This window comes from Elephas maximus, chromosome 6 (genome assembly GCF_024166365.1).
Source record: "Elephas maximus indicus isolate mEleMax1 chromosome 6, mEleMax1 primary haplotype, whole genome shotgun sequence".
In the NCBI taxonomy this organism is placed as follows: domain Eukaryota; kingdom Metazoa; phylum Chordata; class Mammalia; order Proboscidea; family Elephantidae; genus Elephas; species Elephas maximus.
Window position 1 is genome coordinate 121,157,857 of NC_064824.1, and position 15,491 is coordinate 121,173,347.

General features: G+C 48.5%; 1 protein-coding gene across 2 annotated transcripts in view; it reads right to left on the minus strand.

Moving 5' to 3' along the window:
- The window catches only part of PAX3 (paired box 3), a 101,544-nt gene extending 86,400 nt beyond the window's left edge, over window positions 1-15,144 (minus strand). Inside the window, exons 1-4 of one of the 2 annotated variants that reach the window (XM_049889005.1) lie at window positions 15,060-15,144; window positions 13,555-13,790; window positions 12,089-12,218; window positions 10,820-10,954 (exon numbers count right to left, since the gene is read on the minus strand). In XM_049889005.1, coding sequence (XP_049744962.1) covers window positions 10,820-10,954; window positions 12,089-12,218; window positions 13,555-13,790; window positions 15,060-15,144 — 586 coding nt within the window. The remainder of the gene's footprint in view (window positions 1-10,819; window positions 10,955-12,088; window positions 12,219-13,554; window positions 13,791-15,059) is intronic. The other variant, XM_049889006.1, reaches the window with a different exon arrangement.
- Between the last annotated feature and the right edge of the window lie 347 nt (window positions 15,145-15,491).

Genomic DNA, 15,491 nt, shown 5'->3' on the forward strand with positions numbered 1-15,491 from the left:
CAAAGTGAATGTTTTATCCATTCAAAAATAAATATGATCAGCTGAGCAAAATAAGTCAGACACAAAAGGGAAAATACTGTACAATATCACTTATATGAAATCAACAAATACACAGAAACCAAAGTCATTAACGGTTATCAGCGGTGAGAAGGAGGGAGAAAGGGGATATTTGCTTAGCGTACATTGAAGACATGTTAATGGTGGGTGTTTAATTTGGAAAAAGAGAGTGAAAATGATTGCAAAACTTAACGTAATCAATTCACTGAATTGTACATGTAGAAATTGATGAAATGTTATATGTGGTGCTGTGTCTGCATTACAATAAAAAAGAAATATGATCACTTTAAAATATAATCTGACCAAGCATCTATTTCATTTGAGTGTTTGGAGGATATGAGATCAATCCTCAGAATAAAAAAAGGTTTTGCTTTTGAGGCGGGGGGTTGGTGCCCATAATCCAGGACTCCCTTTGCCTCCAAAGGCCTTCAGGGGGCCAGCACCATCCAGAAGGAATGCCCCACGGCTGACCAGCAAATTTTTATCAGTTCACCAGGGGCTGGCCAGCCAAGGAGCCTGGCTGCCTGCTGCGACCCCTAAGCCGTAACAGCTGCATAAACTGGCAGCGCCCCAGCCTGACCTATCTCGGAGACAGGTCAGCCCAGTGCAGGCGGGGATAAGAAAACAGCCTTCCTCCCCTCCAGTGGACGCACTACCACGCTGCTCCAGCGGGAGAAATGCGGGGGCAGAAGCTCTCCGCCCCGCAAAAGCCAGGCTACTTTCTTTTCATACCCCCAGTGCACCCCCACGTCACAGGAGTCCCCACCCCTTCGGGACCAGATGGAGGGAAGAACCAAACAGGAAGGTCATTCAAGTGTATACTCCAATTTACAGAGTGCTACTTGGGAAGGTTTCCTTCCCATTTCTGAGCTCCACTTGTGAAGGAGAGGGACTTGGGAAGAATCACGTACACAGAATCAGGTACACCACCTCACGAGCGGAGCTGTGAAGACATTTAAGAACAGTGACGCCCGCTGAAGACGGGACGAAATGAGAAATTGTACTAAAAGGATGCCACAACATGAAGGAATGCAACAGAACTGAAAAAAGTAAGAAAGTATTATAAGGCCCATTTTCAACAGGCAACTCGTGTGGCATTCTCTGAGCCAGAAAAACGAACGATGCAAAAAAAAAAGAACAGTTTGATTTAACAGTTGTTTTTTTTTTTTTTTTTTAAGTTTTCATCTGAGAGAGAAAAGTAGCCTTTCTGGAGCTGAGGGGGTGGAGAGGTGGGGAGAGTAATTAAAAAATGTTTTTATACATCTCAGTGGATCTTTTTAGAATTTTGTTTTTCATATCTAGAAAATCAATAAACACTTGTGCATTAAATAGTTGCTTAGAAGCTCAATTTTTTTTTTCACCTGGCAAAAGTAGATCGTGTGTTTGTGTGTGTCTGTGTCTATGTGTGTGTGTATGCATATTGGTCTTCATTGTTGCTTCCAAGCCCTGAATTAAGCTTTTATTGGCCCGTGGGCAGAGCCCATCTGCCAGTTTGTAGCTGGTCACTTTCTACTTATTCAGAGTCTTTTTTGTTGTTGTTGTTAAGAGTTTGAGTTTTGCTATGACAGGTGTAATCTGGGCATAACAGGCATTGCTGCATTTTATGCTCATAGTACCCTGGAAAGTTGGTATGATGCAGCCCATTTTACAAATGTCAAAAGTATAAGTTCACACTTTATATATGCTTGGTCTCAGTTTCTGAGAAAAGCTGGTGATACAAGAGCCGGCCACTTTTTCCCTGGGTACTGTGCTCTTATAAGGCAAAGACGTGAAAAGGGGGCTTTAGGGTATGTTTAAATCAAAACAGACAAGAAGAACTCGATTGCCTTAAGTGAACCTCACTCAGGAAACTGGCCAAGTGGGGATACAGAAAGTAGCAGCCTGTTGCTTTTCTGATCATAAAGTGAATTGGACTAATTATTTTTTTTTTAGTTCAGATGAAGCTCAAACATGATACTTGAAATACACACACATACACACTCACACACCCTTTGGCCAAGGTTTTCTTAATCACGACAACATATTTGGATACTGGGAAATTTTTAAATAGATATTTATAGATAAAAAAAAGATATAGATAGGCCCTATAAGTCTATAATTACTTCAAAATAAAATGTTTTTAAAAAGATAGACCCTCTAAAGGAAACAAAGAGGATATTAACACCCCCCAAGCAATGCCCCAGTACATGTTAATAGATTAAGTGGGCTATGCCCGTACTGTTCTTGTTAGGTGCTGTTGAGTCGGTTCCAACGCATAGCAACCCTATTGGACAGAGGAGAACTGCCCCATAGGGCTTCCAAGGAGTGGCTGGTGGATATGAACTGCCGACCTTTTGGTTAGAAGCCGAGCTCTTAACCACTATGCGGCCAGGGCTCCAACTATTGTTGTTAGGTGCCATTTACTCAGAATGATCCCATGTGACAGAGTAGAACTACCCCATAGGGTTTTCTTGGCTGTAATCTCGCCAGGTCTTTCTCCCATGGAGCTGCTGGGTAGGTTCAAACCACCAACCTTTCTGTTAATAGCAGAGTACCTAACCGTTGTGCCATCAGGGCTCCTTGCGCCATACAGGGTTTGCCAAAGAGATGAGGGGTACAGTGGCTGTACTTTGGCATGTTTGTTTAACTGTAAAAATCACAAGATATAAACGAAGGCTTTGTGTTCAAAATGCAAACATCTATATGACTAAAGCATTTACTATGAAAGTACACAAAAAACTAAACCAACTCCACGTTACTGTATACCAACTGGCTTTCTTTTCTAACTATTCTACCCTAACTTACTTATTGTTTCCATCCAATGACATAAGACCAAGTGTATTTAATTCTCTAGTTATTTCCAGAAATATGCCTACCATAGAATTATAAAAAATGTTTTAATCTACATTTACACCCCCATAAAAGTATACTATTTGAATTTTCAAAATGATCCTGGACATTCGTTACTGCTAAGAATCAGTGGTGTTTCCTCGTCCTCAATCCTAGGTTGGTCAGTCAGAAAGAATCTCCCGTCCTGTCACAAAGCATTTTAAATCAACTATTTTAAGATGGAATCCATTGGAATTAGATCCAGGATAAATGAATGGGAAATTGCTTCCTAGAATTGAGAGTTTATATTAATATACTATTGTAGAGGCAGTAAATCCGGCCAGACAAAAGTGTGTCAGAGCCAAGAAATCACTAAATGGGCTTAAGGAGACAAATAGCTAGTTTGCCATTGACCATGGTGAGTTTTAGATATTCTGGTTTTACTGGGAAAGGATCATTTCCCTAACTACTACGGTAAGAAGGATGACATAAAAATTCACATTATTTTGATCAAGTTGCTTCGCCCCAAAGAGAAGTTTTTAGAGGTTTTTGTTTATTTGAAATCTTGCAACCAAAGGGAAAATGCTACAAACTTTGCTCTTTGCAATGTACAAGATAAAGCTGTTTCTCAGACTTTCTAGAAGAAATATGCATCACAGTAAAATTCTGAACTTCACACCATCGTTTCTTATTAAAATGCAACTTCTTTTTAAAAGAGAAGTGCCTCTTACATTGCAGGAATTACTTGTTAGTCTTAGCTTTTGTCAGCAAGGAAGGAAAACAGGCACAGAATGTGAGAATTCATAAAATCTATGGTTCCATAAATGCCTTCAACAACTACATTCTATATTTTTTGTATCTTCTAACCCACCTCTCTTGAATAGAAATGTTAATGGGCATTTTTGATAACTGTACATGCCCTGATATATAAAAATTAGAAATTGTATGTATTCTGTTCATTTGGGAGCATAATCCCAACAAACACAGATAATTTAGGGGAAAGTTTTCTTAAAGGAGAGATGCTCTGATTCTGGCAAAAACTCACAATGATACTGGAACTCCATGTTCAAGTCCAACACTGCAAGGTGAAGCTGAACGCTGAGTGGTGCCACACTTGACCATGAACTAACATGAAAGAGTGGGGGTGGGGGCAGGAATCTTTCCCAAGAGACAGGAGATAGCCACAGGGGGTGCCTTCTGCTTCCCCTTTGGGGTGCCTCTTCCAGGAGAAGGGCCACTTCAAAATATCTCCTCACTTTCCCTGTGCCCTTCAAGATCACAGTTCCTGAGCTAAAGACAAACAGCTCTTAGGACAGCAAGTTTGTCCTGGTACTAAGATCAGGCCCAACTGAAGCTGGAATCTGCTGTCCCCTTGGCAGTATATGAACACACAGCCTGATACCCAAGGCGGAAAACTCACTTTAATTCTACGGGTATGTGAAATATACACACACATGTGAAATCTGCAACAAAGAACTCTCTAATGCTGGACCTGGACCCAGGACAGGGGAACCAGTTCTAAAGTTCTCAGCTGACTCTAACTTCAGGCCTAATCTATTTCAGGCAGCTGGTCTATACTGAAATGAAGGGCACTAAATGCTCCACCAGGAGCCCTGATAGCACAGTGGTTAAGAGCTCAGCTGCTAACCAAAAGGTTGGCGGTTCGAACCCACCAGCTGCTTCTTGGAAACCCTGATGGGGCAATTCTACCCTGTCCTACAGGGTCACTTTGAGTTGCAACTGACTCAACAGAACCTAACAACAACGAATATTTTACATACAGGGCATTTGCATATAGGTGGATTACTAATTGATTGGTGGGGTGGGGGTGGTTATAATAGAAAATATTAGAAATACTCACTAATGGATATTTAGTATGTATTTCAAGACATTTAAATTCTGCATGTCAAGATTCATCTCATTCAAGAGTAAACAAAAAATGTAAATAATAACACTAAAAATAAACATAATACCCTATGCACAATTATTGAAGACTGAAATGAGCACAGTCAGAGAAGGGGATTCAGAAAATCCCCCACACAGACAGACCGGGATGCACAGTTGAATACCCAAAGCCTGAATCTGGCATAAATTTCACAATCTCAGAGTGATTTGTTGGAATTTGTGAATTAAGCACAGAGATGATATTTCCAAAAGGAGCCCTTACAGGAATTTCAGCTCTCAAAATAAAAACCTACCCAAATATATTAAGTTTTAAAACCAAAAAAAAAAAAAGTTTTTTTTTCTTAATCTAATAGTTCTAAAAATCAGCAGTCAAAAAAGTCATAAAATGATTCAGGAAAACATTTCTCTTAGCATTCAACAGCTGCACTGAGTATGAATCGGGAGGCTGTGCTGTTACTTCAAATTCTGGTGACGCTAGAAAATGTACTCCATAAGACAAGCAAACCTTTATTTTGTGCAACTTGGTAGAGCTGACTGCCAGCATAATTCATAGTGATCGACTTATAAATAAACTCTAACAATGCACAAACTACAGACTCAAACGAACACATATCTACTCCTATATTACAGGGGATTAAAAATATACACAAGAATCATCTAACCATCTATAAACACAAAAATTATAGAAACACATGTAGAGAAATGTAACCAATAGAATTCCCTTCTTCCTGTGTATTTAATTATTCCCCACCTAGTTTTACGTAAAAAGCCACATCATTTCTTTACAACATTGCATCTTGGAAGACAACTTTATCGAAGCACCCATTTTTAGAACCTCAGTGACATGCAGTTAGTAGCTCCCCTGTCTCCCCCTTACCCACAAAATGAGAATCTATTTGATGATAAATTCACCATTGTAGCTTCAGTTCTAAACAAGAAATCACCATAGGATAATTAAAAACACCCCATGAGTCTCTGCTCTACAAATGTAAGACATGTAACTGGTTTTAGTTCCTCTTTCCTAAAGAGAATTTGGTCAGTTCTTCCTTAGAGGTTTCTGAGGAAAAGGAGGATTTTCCAAGACAGATAAATTGAAATGATCCAGCTTTGATCTCTGTGGTTAAGAATCCCTCACAACAGAAAATAGCCACTGAGGTCCCCCCTCCCCGCCTTTTAATACGTAACAATGGTATCAACAAACAGCTACTTAATCAATATTTGGCCAGAGCTGCTGAAAACTTCCTTTTCAGATTTTAATTCGTAGTTGTAAAACAACCCCAGAGCAGCCAGTGAGATAAGACATTCAACTGACTGCTTAATTGCCTTTTAGTGTCTTGTTAGTTATATATGTACATCCTTAATGGTTCCTTAATCTTTATTTACCCGCACATAAATAAGTTACCTGTCATAGACCCCAGATAAACTGAACCTTCTCAGCCCCAGTCCTGGCCAAATTCTTCTCTCTCACCATTTGTTTGTTGTTATTGCCAGGGCAGCTGCTTAGTTGCATTGGCTATTTACCTATGTACAACTTGAACATCTAACCTCGTGTTTAGGAAGGATTTTTTTTTCCCTTCAAAATATATGTATTCATGAATGTTAAAAGTGGGTTTAGCGACAACACTCCTATTCACGTGATTGATTTCTGCAGGCGCACTTGTAGGTTCTGCCTCACTGCCCGATGGGTTTTATGGCTCAGCCCTGGGGGCTCTTAAATGATCGCTCTGTAATTATTACGCACTTGAGACCCCTACATCCCCCGCTGGAGTGCTATCAACAATCAAATCCAACCCCAAAATTAACCTACAATTCCAAGCATTAATTAGAAAATCTGCATGCTTTCAATAAGGCTAGAAAGGATGCAATAACTAAGCAGGCAATGAAACAAACGGAACAAGCCAAAAAGAAAGGGCGACTATCCCAGTGCCGTCGTTCCTTCGCCGTTGTTTCAGCAAGAAACTCAGTACGAGCTCAATTCTTAACCCCCCCTCCCAAAAAAATGTCCTTCCCTCTTCCCCCGCTAACTGGGAGGCAGGCGACGGCCTTCCATTTCCTTCTATTTCAGTAGCGCTCCTATTAATGATAAAGTCCGCTTTTTCTTGATTTCACTGGAAGTGAAATACTGCAAGGACCTTTACGACTTGTCTGCGTTTGTTTAACTGCCCTAGCCTATGAAAAGTGGAAGTCACAAAACCCCACAAGTTTACAAACAAATCAGGACTCAACCCAACTTTGGTCACTTTTACTTTGTCAAATGAAAAAGCAGCCCTGTTTTTTTCTTAAACGTTCAAGTAGGAAGAGAGAAAACAGGAAAGCAATACAATCCCTCCTTCGACCATTGCTTGGGTCTCTCAGCTCAATCTCTGAAATTGTTGCAAACTTCCCGCCCTCACTTGTGATTTAAAAAGGAGGGAAAGTCTATCTCCAGCCCCAATCAAAACATCAGTTTGGCAATCTGGCCTCTCTCCCCCTGCCCTCCCGAGCTGCCACTTCAAAGCCGGGACAACAAGTCAGTAATTGTAACGTTGCATCTAAATATTTAAGCGTGAGTCCCGCCGTCGCGTGTCCACTATACAGTTCTCATCTGTCCTCTAATTCCATTACAGCACAAAGCAAAAATGTTTCCCAAAACTCACAAACAGGAAAAGCGTCACCCTGCTGGAGGAGGAGGAGAAGGAGGAGGAGGAGATGAAGGACCCGTTCCTATTGATTAGTCACCGCTTTTGTGTTAAGGGCTTTCTCTAAAATAAGAAGAAAAAAAAAATAGGGGGAGGTTGCAGAAATTTCACTAATGTGAGCCTCAGGCAAGGGAGGAAAAAAAAGGAGAAGAAGGGGGGAGGCGGGCAGTGTCTAGATGAAAGTGAGAAGGACATAAAGGAGGCAATTGAGTCGGCTGCAGCCCGGCGAGCTAAGCTGTGAGCCGGCCGAGCGCAGGGGAGGGGGCGGCGCGGCGCTTTGGCGCAGGGCGCGGAGTGGGGGCCCGGGCTATTGTGGCGGCGCCCGCGGGCCCGCTCCGCCGTGCCGGGGGAGGAACAGAGGCGCCCATTGAGCGGCCGCAGCGCGGGCTGTGCACACTGCCCCTGATGCCACGACCAGGGCTGGGGTTCTCCGGCTGCGCCCGCTCCGCCCGCTCCGCCCTCGGCGCGAGCCAGGGGCGGGAGCGGGAGCGGGAGGTGGGGTGCTCCTTAGCCACCCAACCTTCTCCTCCTACCCAGGCCAGGGACCTGAAAGAATCGGCCCCGCACGGACGCATGGCGCCTAGTGCGCGCCAGGGCGGAAGGGCTAAAGCGCACCCGGCCAGGACGCTGCGCTATTCGCAGAGTGGACAAGGAACAAGGGAAAGTTGGTAAGGTGAAAGGGGCCATCTAGGAGATAGGGCAAGGCCCCAGACAGAAGGATGAGAGGAGCTGGCTTGTGTGGTGCCTCTTTCTGTGTCCTAGTGTCTGCCAAGCACACCTCAGGCTAAAAACGCCCCTGGAAAGGCAGTCTCAGTAGCGCCTGCCAGGCGGGTAAGGTAGCGAATCGGTCCTCGGCCAACCTCCGCCTCCTCCACCTCTCCTCCGCCTCCTCCGTCCGGGCGCACAGAGCCCCTTATCAACGTCCACCGTATTTTCCAAGCGGGGCAGCCTACAACGTTTGATACCCAAACACCAGAGGGAAATTTTTGAGGTTTCTAGACCTTTCCTTCAAACCAGACCTCACTCTGTCCTTCTCTGGGCCCCCCTTGCCCTCCAGGGCTTATCTGGAAAGGAAACTAGAGGTGCTGAAGAGACCAAGTCTGCATCTGCCTTGACAACCCCAAATTAAATTAGGCTTCAGCCTTTCAGGGGGCAGAGGGAATGTGCGTGTTTTCAACAGCACAGCCCCTGCTGGGAAAAATACTCTGATTTTTAAAAATGGTAGCAATTGCCCTTGAATGGCAGCCGGCCCAGCTAGACGGCCCAAAAAACTAGAAACATTTTGTAGGTGAAATGGCCACTTTTTCCACACTGGAGAGTCCATAAAACTTTCTGGCACAGCAGCTATTGGGGCTCATTGAATAATTCATCCCTCATTGCAAGCCCATAATGTCTATTCTCAGGCCTTTGTGGAGCTGTTTTCTCTTCTTTTCTCCTTGAATTATAAAAAGGTTGCCTTCCTTTGTTCACATCAAGCTGCTTCGAGCCGGAGCTTTGTCTGGGCCAAGCTAAAGTGTGAGTTTCAATGGACTCTCCAGGCTTTGTCTCCCAAGTTCATCTCCAAGTGTAGATTGTGTAGAGAAGGCCTTCTTTGTAAAAGCTGGAAAAGTTGTACAAATGTTTGACCAGCTCATTTGGGGTGTTTTGTCTCCTCGGCCTCGATTGCCTGTGCTCCAAGGGAGCGGCTGATCAGCCCGCGCCGGTGCCTCCAGCAACAAGTAGCCAAGCCATTGGCTGGGAGCCCCTCCGACTGCTCTCTGCCCCTTGCCCGGCTGCCCACAGGGGCCTGTTTGATTTGGGGTTCGCTGGCTGGCTTCTTGCATTCCTCCCACCCAGCGCTCCTCTGCTGCGTTGAGTTCTGCAATAACAGCCAGGGTCTCTTCTCAGAGACCAGGGCAGAAGCACACCTCTCCAAAAAGAAGAAAAAAAAAAAAAAAAAGAAGGGCCTACGCCAAGTCCAGGGAGGGAAGCAACAGCATATGTATCTCCATACTCAACCTGCCTTGGTTCTTGGCATCTTTTCTGGCCAGCAGGAGCAAGCCTGAGCATCTACACTTCTGTTCATTCAGATTTGGAACATCCAAATCTAAACGTCCCTTACAAGTGATGTGCAGATTTTGCACTGGTTTGTAAAGCAGCTACTTTGAGGGGCCAGAGACCTGCCCCGGGGCTAGGAACTACAGGTAAAAGAGGCAACCAGCCCCACCCTGAATACCAACAGGTGAGATCACAGACCCAGCTGGTTGTCATGGGCACCTCCAGGCACCCAAGCCCACCAGGATCTTGGCAAAAGTGAAGTTGGAGAGCCACCTGCTTCTTCAGGCCGAATCCAGGACAGGAGTGCCCTCCAGGGCAACTCACAAATTCAAACCAGCCCAGAGAAGTCCACCTCCTGGGCGAGAGAACAGGGGGGCACCAGGTGACTCCAGGCCCCTTGAGTTTAAGGAGGTGCAACCGTGCCCAAGGCCAAAGGCGCTGAGATGCAATTCCCCTCTCCCCCTGCAGTGTTCCACTCCCCATCCAACTCCAAAACTGACAAGATTGTCTTTTTTTTTTTTTTTTTCTTGGTACCTCTAAATTAGTGTCTGAGGATGACCCGCAGCAGGTACAGGGGAAGAAAGTTGCACTTCTGGCTGGGGCAGGAGATGGGGGGGGGGGTTTCTCTTGGTGCTGACAGGCCCAAGCCAACAAAGAGCAGCTGGTCAGCACCCCTGGGCAGAGGAAGGGGCCAGCGCTGCAGGCCCAGAAATCCAAGGCAGATCCCCTTGGTTTGTAACCGAGAGCTTGGGCTGCTTTTGGTTCCCAGATACAAACAGGTCAAACCTCTACACAACTGAAAACCGGTTGAAAATTAAGAAGGAAAAAAAAAAAAAAAAACAGCCAAGGCACAGACACTGCACACATTTATGAGGCAGCCAATGTGGTGAAACCATCCAGGCCCACTGCCCAAAAGAGTTGTCTCTCACTCTCTCCTGTCACATGTGGAAAACTCTCTAGAGACTCGGGCCTTTCCTGAGGACACAGAAGCAAAAGCTGTTTCAACTTCTGGAGTCCTGGGAGCCTCTGCCCCAAAGCCTCCCCCACCGCTCAGAGACAAGAGGGAGTAACTCACATTCTAGACACCCGCGAGCTGGGAATGGGGTAGAAGAAAGGTTTACAAAATGGAGAAACGAAACAGCATAGAGAAGATTTTTGTTTAATTGCAAGTGTTTCTCCGGGTTGTCATTCGCATGCTGTCGCTCTGATGCTTGGCTGTGAGCGAGGTGGGACCCTGGCCCGAACCCGGGCTGGGTCGCCCTTAGGCGCCTCAGCGTCAGGGCGCTGCAGTCCGCGGACTCAGGCCCTGCGCGAGGCCCGTGGGTGCTGCTTACCTCGCTCACTCAGGATGCCGTCGATGCTGTGTTTCGCCTTCTTCTCGCTCTCCTCCGCCTCCTTCCTCTCCAGGTCAGCCTCCTCCTCTTCGCCTTTCCCAAATTTACTCCTCAGGATGCGGCTGATGGAGCTCACTGGGGGCGGGAGGGGTGGGCGAGGGGGCGCACACGGTTGAGACGCGCGGGGCTGTGCAGAGAAGAGCCCCCCAGTACCCAGACCCGGCCCCCTGCGAGAACCGCTGCCGGCACAGCTCGGTTCTGGCGTCCCTTCACTCGGGCACCCCCTCGCCCTCCCACTCACCCCCCTCCCCGCATGACCGGCCTCTGGGAGCCTGGGAAAGCCGCCCCTCCAAGTTCAGGCGGGAAAACGCCAGCTCTGTCCCCCTCTCCCCAGCAGGAAGTGCTTCCCTTCTCGGCTCTATGGACGGGGCTCTAAATCACCAATCTTGGGGAATTCTCCCGCTAGCCCACCCTGCACCCACCCTCTCCTGAAGGCATTGGGCCCCGTGTTCCCGTTGAGGGAGCAGAACCACAGTGGACCTGAGCCCTGCAACCCAAATTTTTTTCATTTTCGAGGCCATAAAGAGTTTCCATTTCAACTCCAGAATCGTCTCCTATTGTAAAATCAAAAGAAAACGCACTCTCCCCCATTTATTTTTTCCAGATTCTAGTCTGGTAAACAAACCCATGCTCTGAAATATCTCGTTCTCGCAGGGGGAAAAACGGAGTTTCTTTTTAATTAAAAACAAACTCTTCCGCGTGCCCTCGCGCTGGCCCCTCTTCTCCTCCGCCTCCCCCAGGCTGCAGGGGGCGGGTAGGCCGGGCGGGATGGGCCTCAGGGCGCTCAGGAAAAACTCGGGGCTGTGGCTGAAGCGCCCCCTCCTTCGCGCAAACTTCAGAGGCTCGGCTGGCATGGCCTCGGCTCCCTTCGGGTGGGGTTACCGAAACATTCGTTTCTCTTTAAAAGGGAACATCAATATTAATAAACTCTTGGCCTCCGCCTCGCGTTTCCTGCCAGGTCCCTTTGACAGAAACCCTCTTTGGGGAGCCCTCGGTGGAGGTCTCTCACCACCACCACCACCCCCCAGACCAAACTGCTAATCCCTCCCTCCCTAAAACACCAAGAACGGTTGGTTCTTAAGTATTTCAGGGCCTGGGAGGCTGCCTCCCAATAGCCCGGATCGATAACTGGGGCGATGTGGCTCAGACGAGCCGCCTTGGTAATAGCGACTGACGGCGCGCCTGGGGCGACGTTTATGAGCCTGGTACCTGAGGGCACCGTGTTTCGATCACAGACTGCGTCCTTGAGTAATTTGTCACGGATTTCCCAGCTGAACATGCCCGGGTTCTCTCTTTTGTATTCCTCAATTTTCTTCTCCACGTCAGGCGTTGTCACCTGCTTTAAGAGAACAGGCCGGCAGGCGTTGGTACCGGGTATCCAACCACCTCCCTGCCTGGATCTGTGTTCCCTCCTGCATACCCTGAGAAGGTCCCCCTTGTCACCAAAAGGACCCCAACTTTCTGGGCGGTTTACTTTTAAAAGAGGCACACCGGAAATCACCCCAATACGGAGAGGCCTGGGGCCCCCTCCACTGTCCCCAGAAAAGCTCGGCCAACCGAGGTAAGAAAAAAAAAAAAAACAGTTATAACACCTGAAGGAGGGGCGTAATACTTTCTGATCCCTGGAAATCAAGGCAACCCGTTACACAGAATCAACACACAAAAATGAAACTAAAGAAGGAATGCTTGAAAGAGAGGCAGAAAAATCAAGTTCGTTTCTCCAACTAGTCCCTCTTCAAAAAAGCCAAGATTTCACTTAAAGCAAAGAGCAGAGTGATAAGTAACAGGTGAGAATCTAGGTTTCTAAAAATTTCAGCGGATAACAAATATGGACACTTTGAGAGACTGGCTTCCCTCCCCCGCCCCCCCAAAAGAGTTTCCAGAGTTCCCAGACAGGTTGTGAAGGGGTTCGGGATAGAAGAAAGGGGAAAGGGGGTTGGAGGGCGTCAGTTGGCCATAACCCTCCTCTTGATTTTGCCCTGTGGTAACTAAAAATTATATTGGATTTTCCCCCGCATGCAGGAGAAAAGGCAGGTTCTGTGTAGTTCCCTTCCGCTCACCCTCAACAGTGTGACGCTTTTATTTTACAAAGGGAGCCAAAATAATTTGAAGACTACACCAAACTGCTCTTTAAAAAATCCTCTCATTACAAAAAAAAAAAAAAAAAGACACCCTAGTTTTGACTCCTTGAATACAGTTTGGACGGGGCGGGGGGGGGGGAGGTTAGGGCTGCGGTGGAAAGAGAAATGCTGTCGATCCAACCGCTAAGCCTTCAGAAAACCCAGATTGGTTTTGGAAAGGGTGATGCAGCGGGTGATCACTGGAAGGCTACTTGAGGAAAAAAATCGTCAACAGGTGGGCACCTGCAGCTGGCATGCCTTAGGTGTTATCTATTAAAAGAATTTGATGGGGGTTCTAGGGCATTAAAAAAAAAAACACGCTATTTCCTCTTGGCAAAAAGGCCAAAACTTTAGCTTAGCGTTCATCTCTGAGCGATGGGCCCTGGCAGCCAGCGAGTTTCCCCACATACGTACATCTTCTCGGGCTTAAAAAAAGAAAGAAAGAAAAAACTCCTTGGAAAGCCTCATATGGCATTATTTGTCTCCCGCCCACTTTTTCCCAACCCTGGAGCCCGCAGAAGGCCGGAGGCGTCGGGGCCGGGCTTCCACGCTCACCTTGGGCTTGCTGCCGCCGATGGCGCCCGGGCGGATGGAGCCGGTCTCCTGGTACCTGCACAGGATCTTGGAGACGCAGCCGTGGGACACGCGCAGCTGGCGCGAGATTACGCAGGGCCGGATGCCGTGGTGGGCCATCTCCACGATCTTGTGGCGGATGTGGTTGGGCAGGGGCCTGCCGTTGATGAAGACGCCGCCGAGCTGGTTGACGCGGCCCTGGCCCAGGGGGGTGGACACTGTGGACAGAAGGGACAAGAGCGGCAAGAGGAAAGTCACTTTGGGAAAAGGAAAAGCAGCCCGAAGGCCAATCTGCATGTCACAGTCCCCAGCGCTGAAGCTGCTGTCATCTGCTCTCGGCCACAACACCCTCTCACAGTTACATCTGTGCAAATTATTAAGTAATTCAGGTGTAAACAACGCTCTTGGAATCTTGTATGAAGATAGCCACAGAAGTAAATTAACTTGCCCCAGAGAAACTGCTTTTCCTTTGGGTCTAGGAGAGGTGGCAGTTTGGGGGAAGCCTGTGGGTGGCGCAGAATGAATCTTGCCCGAGAAAAAGCCTGCTTGCAGAGAGAAGCTGCCCCAGGCACAGGCCTCTCCAGCTCAGCTCCACCAAACCCTGCCACACTGGGCCGCTCCTTTTCTAAAGGACTTAGGTTAGTTGACAGCCCTTGCGGTTTCTGGCTAAGAAAACAGCAAAGGGTCAAAAAGGGTCCGAGAGAAGGCCTCAGGGAGCAGCGCGCGTCACCTGTTACACCTCAGGACAGAGAGCAGCGGGGCCTGTTCGCAGACGCCCTGGTCCCCCACTGGAGCTCTGGGTACTACATTCTACTCTGCGCCGAAGGAGAAGGGCGCCGCGGGATCAGCCGCCCAGGCTTGGGCGGCCCCAACCTCGCAAACTGTTTGGAAAGCTCTGCTCGCAAAGCTTCCTGCCTCCAGGGGCTTCCCAGAAGCTTCGGGCTGATTGCAGGGCAGTTTCCCAAAGTCCTTACGAAAACTGTGAGATGCCACTTGAGATAAAGGGAACTTTAATTGATTAATTAATACTAAAAACTCCAATCACGGTGCTGGCGTCAGCCACCCCAACAGCTTTTCCCCCCACGGCAAGAAAACTCTTCAAGAAGTAACACAAGTTTAGCACATGTAGGCGCAGCTGGAACAGTCCTGAGACACATTGGAGCTGAGAAAGTGCGTAGTAGTTGCTTTCTGGTGCTCGGAAGCCGGCTCACCCCTTCCCCGCCACGGCCTTTCCAAAACAACGGGGAAAAGTGGCCCGGGCCTGGGTGCAGGCCTGTCCGCCAGGCTCCGCGAGGGTTTGCGAAAGCAGTGCGCTGTTTGCAGACAAAAATCGCGGGAATCGTGGCCCCGACTGTTGCCTCCTGAGGCGGGGGTGCCCGAGGACTGGGCTCCCTGGACGCGCTGAAGGAGCCGGTGGTTTGAGCCCCCGGTGGGGCGGGCGGCGTGTCCCAGGCCCGGGCTCCGGGCGGCCCGAGGCCCTGGCTTACCTTCCAGCGGGAAGCCGCTGCGCGGGTAATTCTGGCCAGGGCCGGGCCGCATCATCCTGGGCACAGCGCCGGCCAGCGTGGTCATCCTGCGGGCAGCTCCGCTCGGCAATTAATCCAGGTGCAGACGCTGAACGCAAAGGCGAGCGTGGCACGAGGGACCCTCGGGAACTCCCCCGAGCGCAGAGAGCTCCTCCCCAAAAAGACTAGAGGGGCGAGGCGGATAGGGTGGACTGTGCGCTCCAAGTCCGCCGGCTCGAGAAGGATCCGCGAGAAGGGGCCGCGGGGAGGCCCCGGAGTCCAGGCTCCCGAGCCCAGGGCGGAAAAGTTTGGGGCGAGTCTGGGCTAGTGGCCCCGAGGCTGGGGGTGCTGGGAGGGGGCTCGGAGCGCAGCGACGAGCGGGGGAGGGGGCGGGGCGGGAGCGCAGTCGCCTAG